This window comes from Condylura cristata, unplaced genomic scaffold, assembly GCF_000260355.1.
Source record: "Condylura cristata isolate star-nosed mole 26May11 unplaced genomic scaffold, ConCri1.0 scaffold00088, whole genome shotgun sequence".
In the NCBI taxonomy this organism is placed as follows: domain Eukaryota; kingdom Metazoa; phylum Chordata; class Mammalia; order Eulipotyphla; family Talpidae; genus Condylura; species Condylura cristata.
Window position 1 is genome coordinate 118491 of NW_004567189.1, and position 745 is coordinate 119235.

Consider the following 745-nt stretch of genomic DNA (forward strand, 5'->3'; position numbering starts at 1 on the left):
ACCCGCCGTGGCCACCCCCCGCTCGCCACTTGGCACGACCAGGGTGGCGTGGTGGCGTCCGGCGCAGCACTAAGGGCCTCCGGTGGGGCTGCCCTGCCCGCTGGGCCGGCTCCGCGCCGCCGTGCCAGGACCCGGCTCCTGCCCGGTCTGCAGGGCTCGAGGCGACACTCACCACCGCAGCTGTGGCCGGGAACAGGACTCAGGGAGCGTGCAGAGTCCTGGGCCTCCGGCCCTGGCGCAGACGGCCTGGCGGGCAGCAGGGCAGGGCCCGGCGGCCGCGGCGCTTGTCCCCAACGTGCTGCTGCAGAGTCCAGGTGCCCTCCCGGACAGAAGTGACCAATGTCCTCATCAGAGACGCGGGCCTCGCGGCCGGGCCGGGCCGGCTGCGCCGCCCCTCACAGCAAGTCCATCTTGGGCCTGTAGTGCAGCAGCAGAGGCGCCTTCTGCGGGGAGCGGGGCTCAGCGCTGGCCACGACTGCCCGCCGCACCCCACCCCGCCCTGCCCCCGGGCCGACCTGCGCCTCACCTTGAATCTCCACCTCGTGACCACCACGAACTTGAGCGTGTGGTCCTTGCCCAGAATCTCCTCGTTGCATAAGATGTCCAGCTGGCGGGACAGAAGCCGGGTCAGGGGGCCCCCGTGGCCGCCCGCCCCGGGAAAGGCAGTGGCCTCGCTCTTCACAAAGGACGACGCAGGGGCGGCGCGGCAGACAGGGCAGAGCCCCGGGGCGCAGTCGGGCTGGCC

General features: G+C 73.2%; 1 protein-coding gene across 1 annotated transcript in view; it reads right to left on the bottom strand.

Moving 5' to 3' along the window:
• Positions 1 to 6: 6 nt before the first annotated feature.
• Positions 7 to 745, bottom strand: part of PCGF3 (polycomb group ring finger 3) — a 6863-nt gene continuing 6124 nt past the window's right edge. The window contains exons 6-7 of the mRNA XM_012734891.1: positions 527 to 739; positions 7 to 443 (exon numbers count right to left, since the gene is read on the bottom strand). Of these exons, the coding sequence (XP_012590345.1) occupies positions 396 to 443; positions 527 to 739 (261 nt within the window). The 3' untranslated portion in view covers positions 7 to 395. The remainder of the gene's footprint in view (positions 444 to 526; positions 740 to 745) is intronic.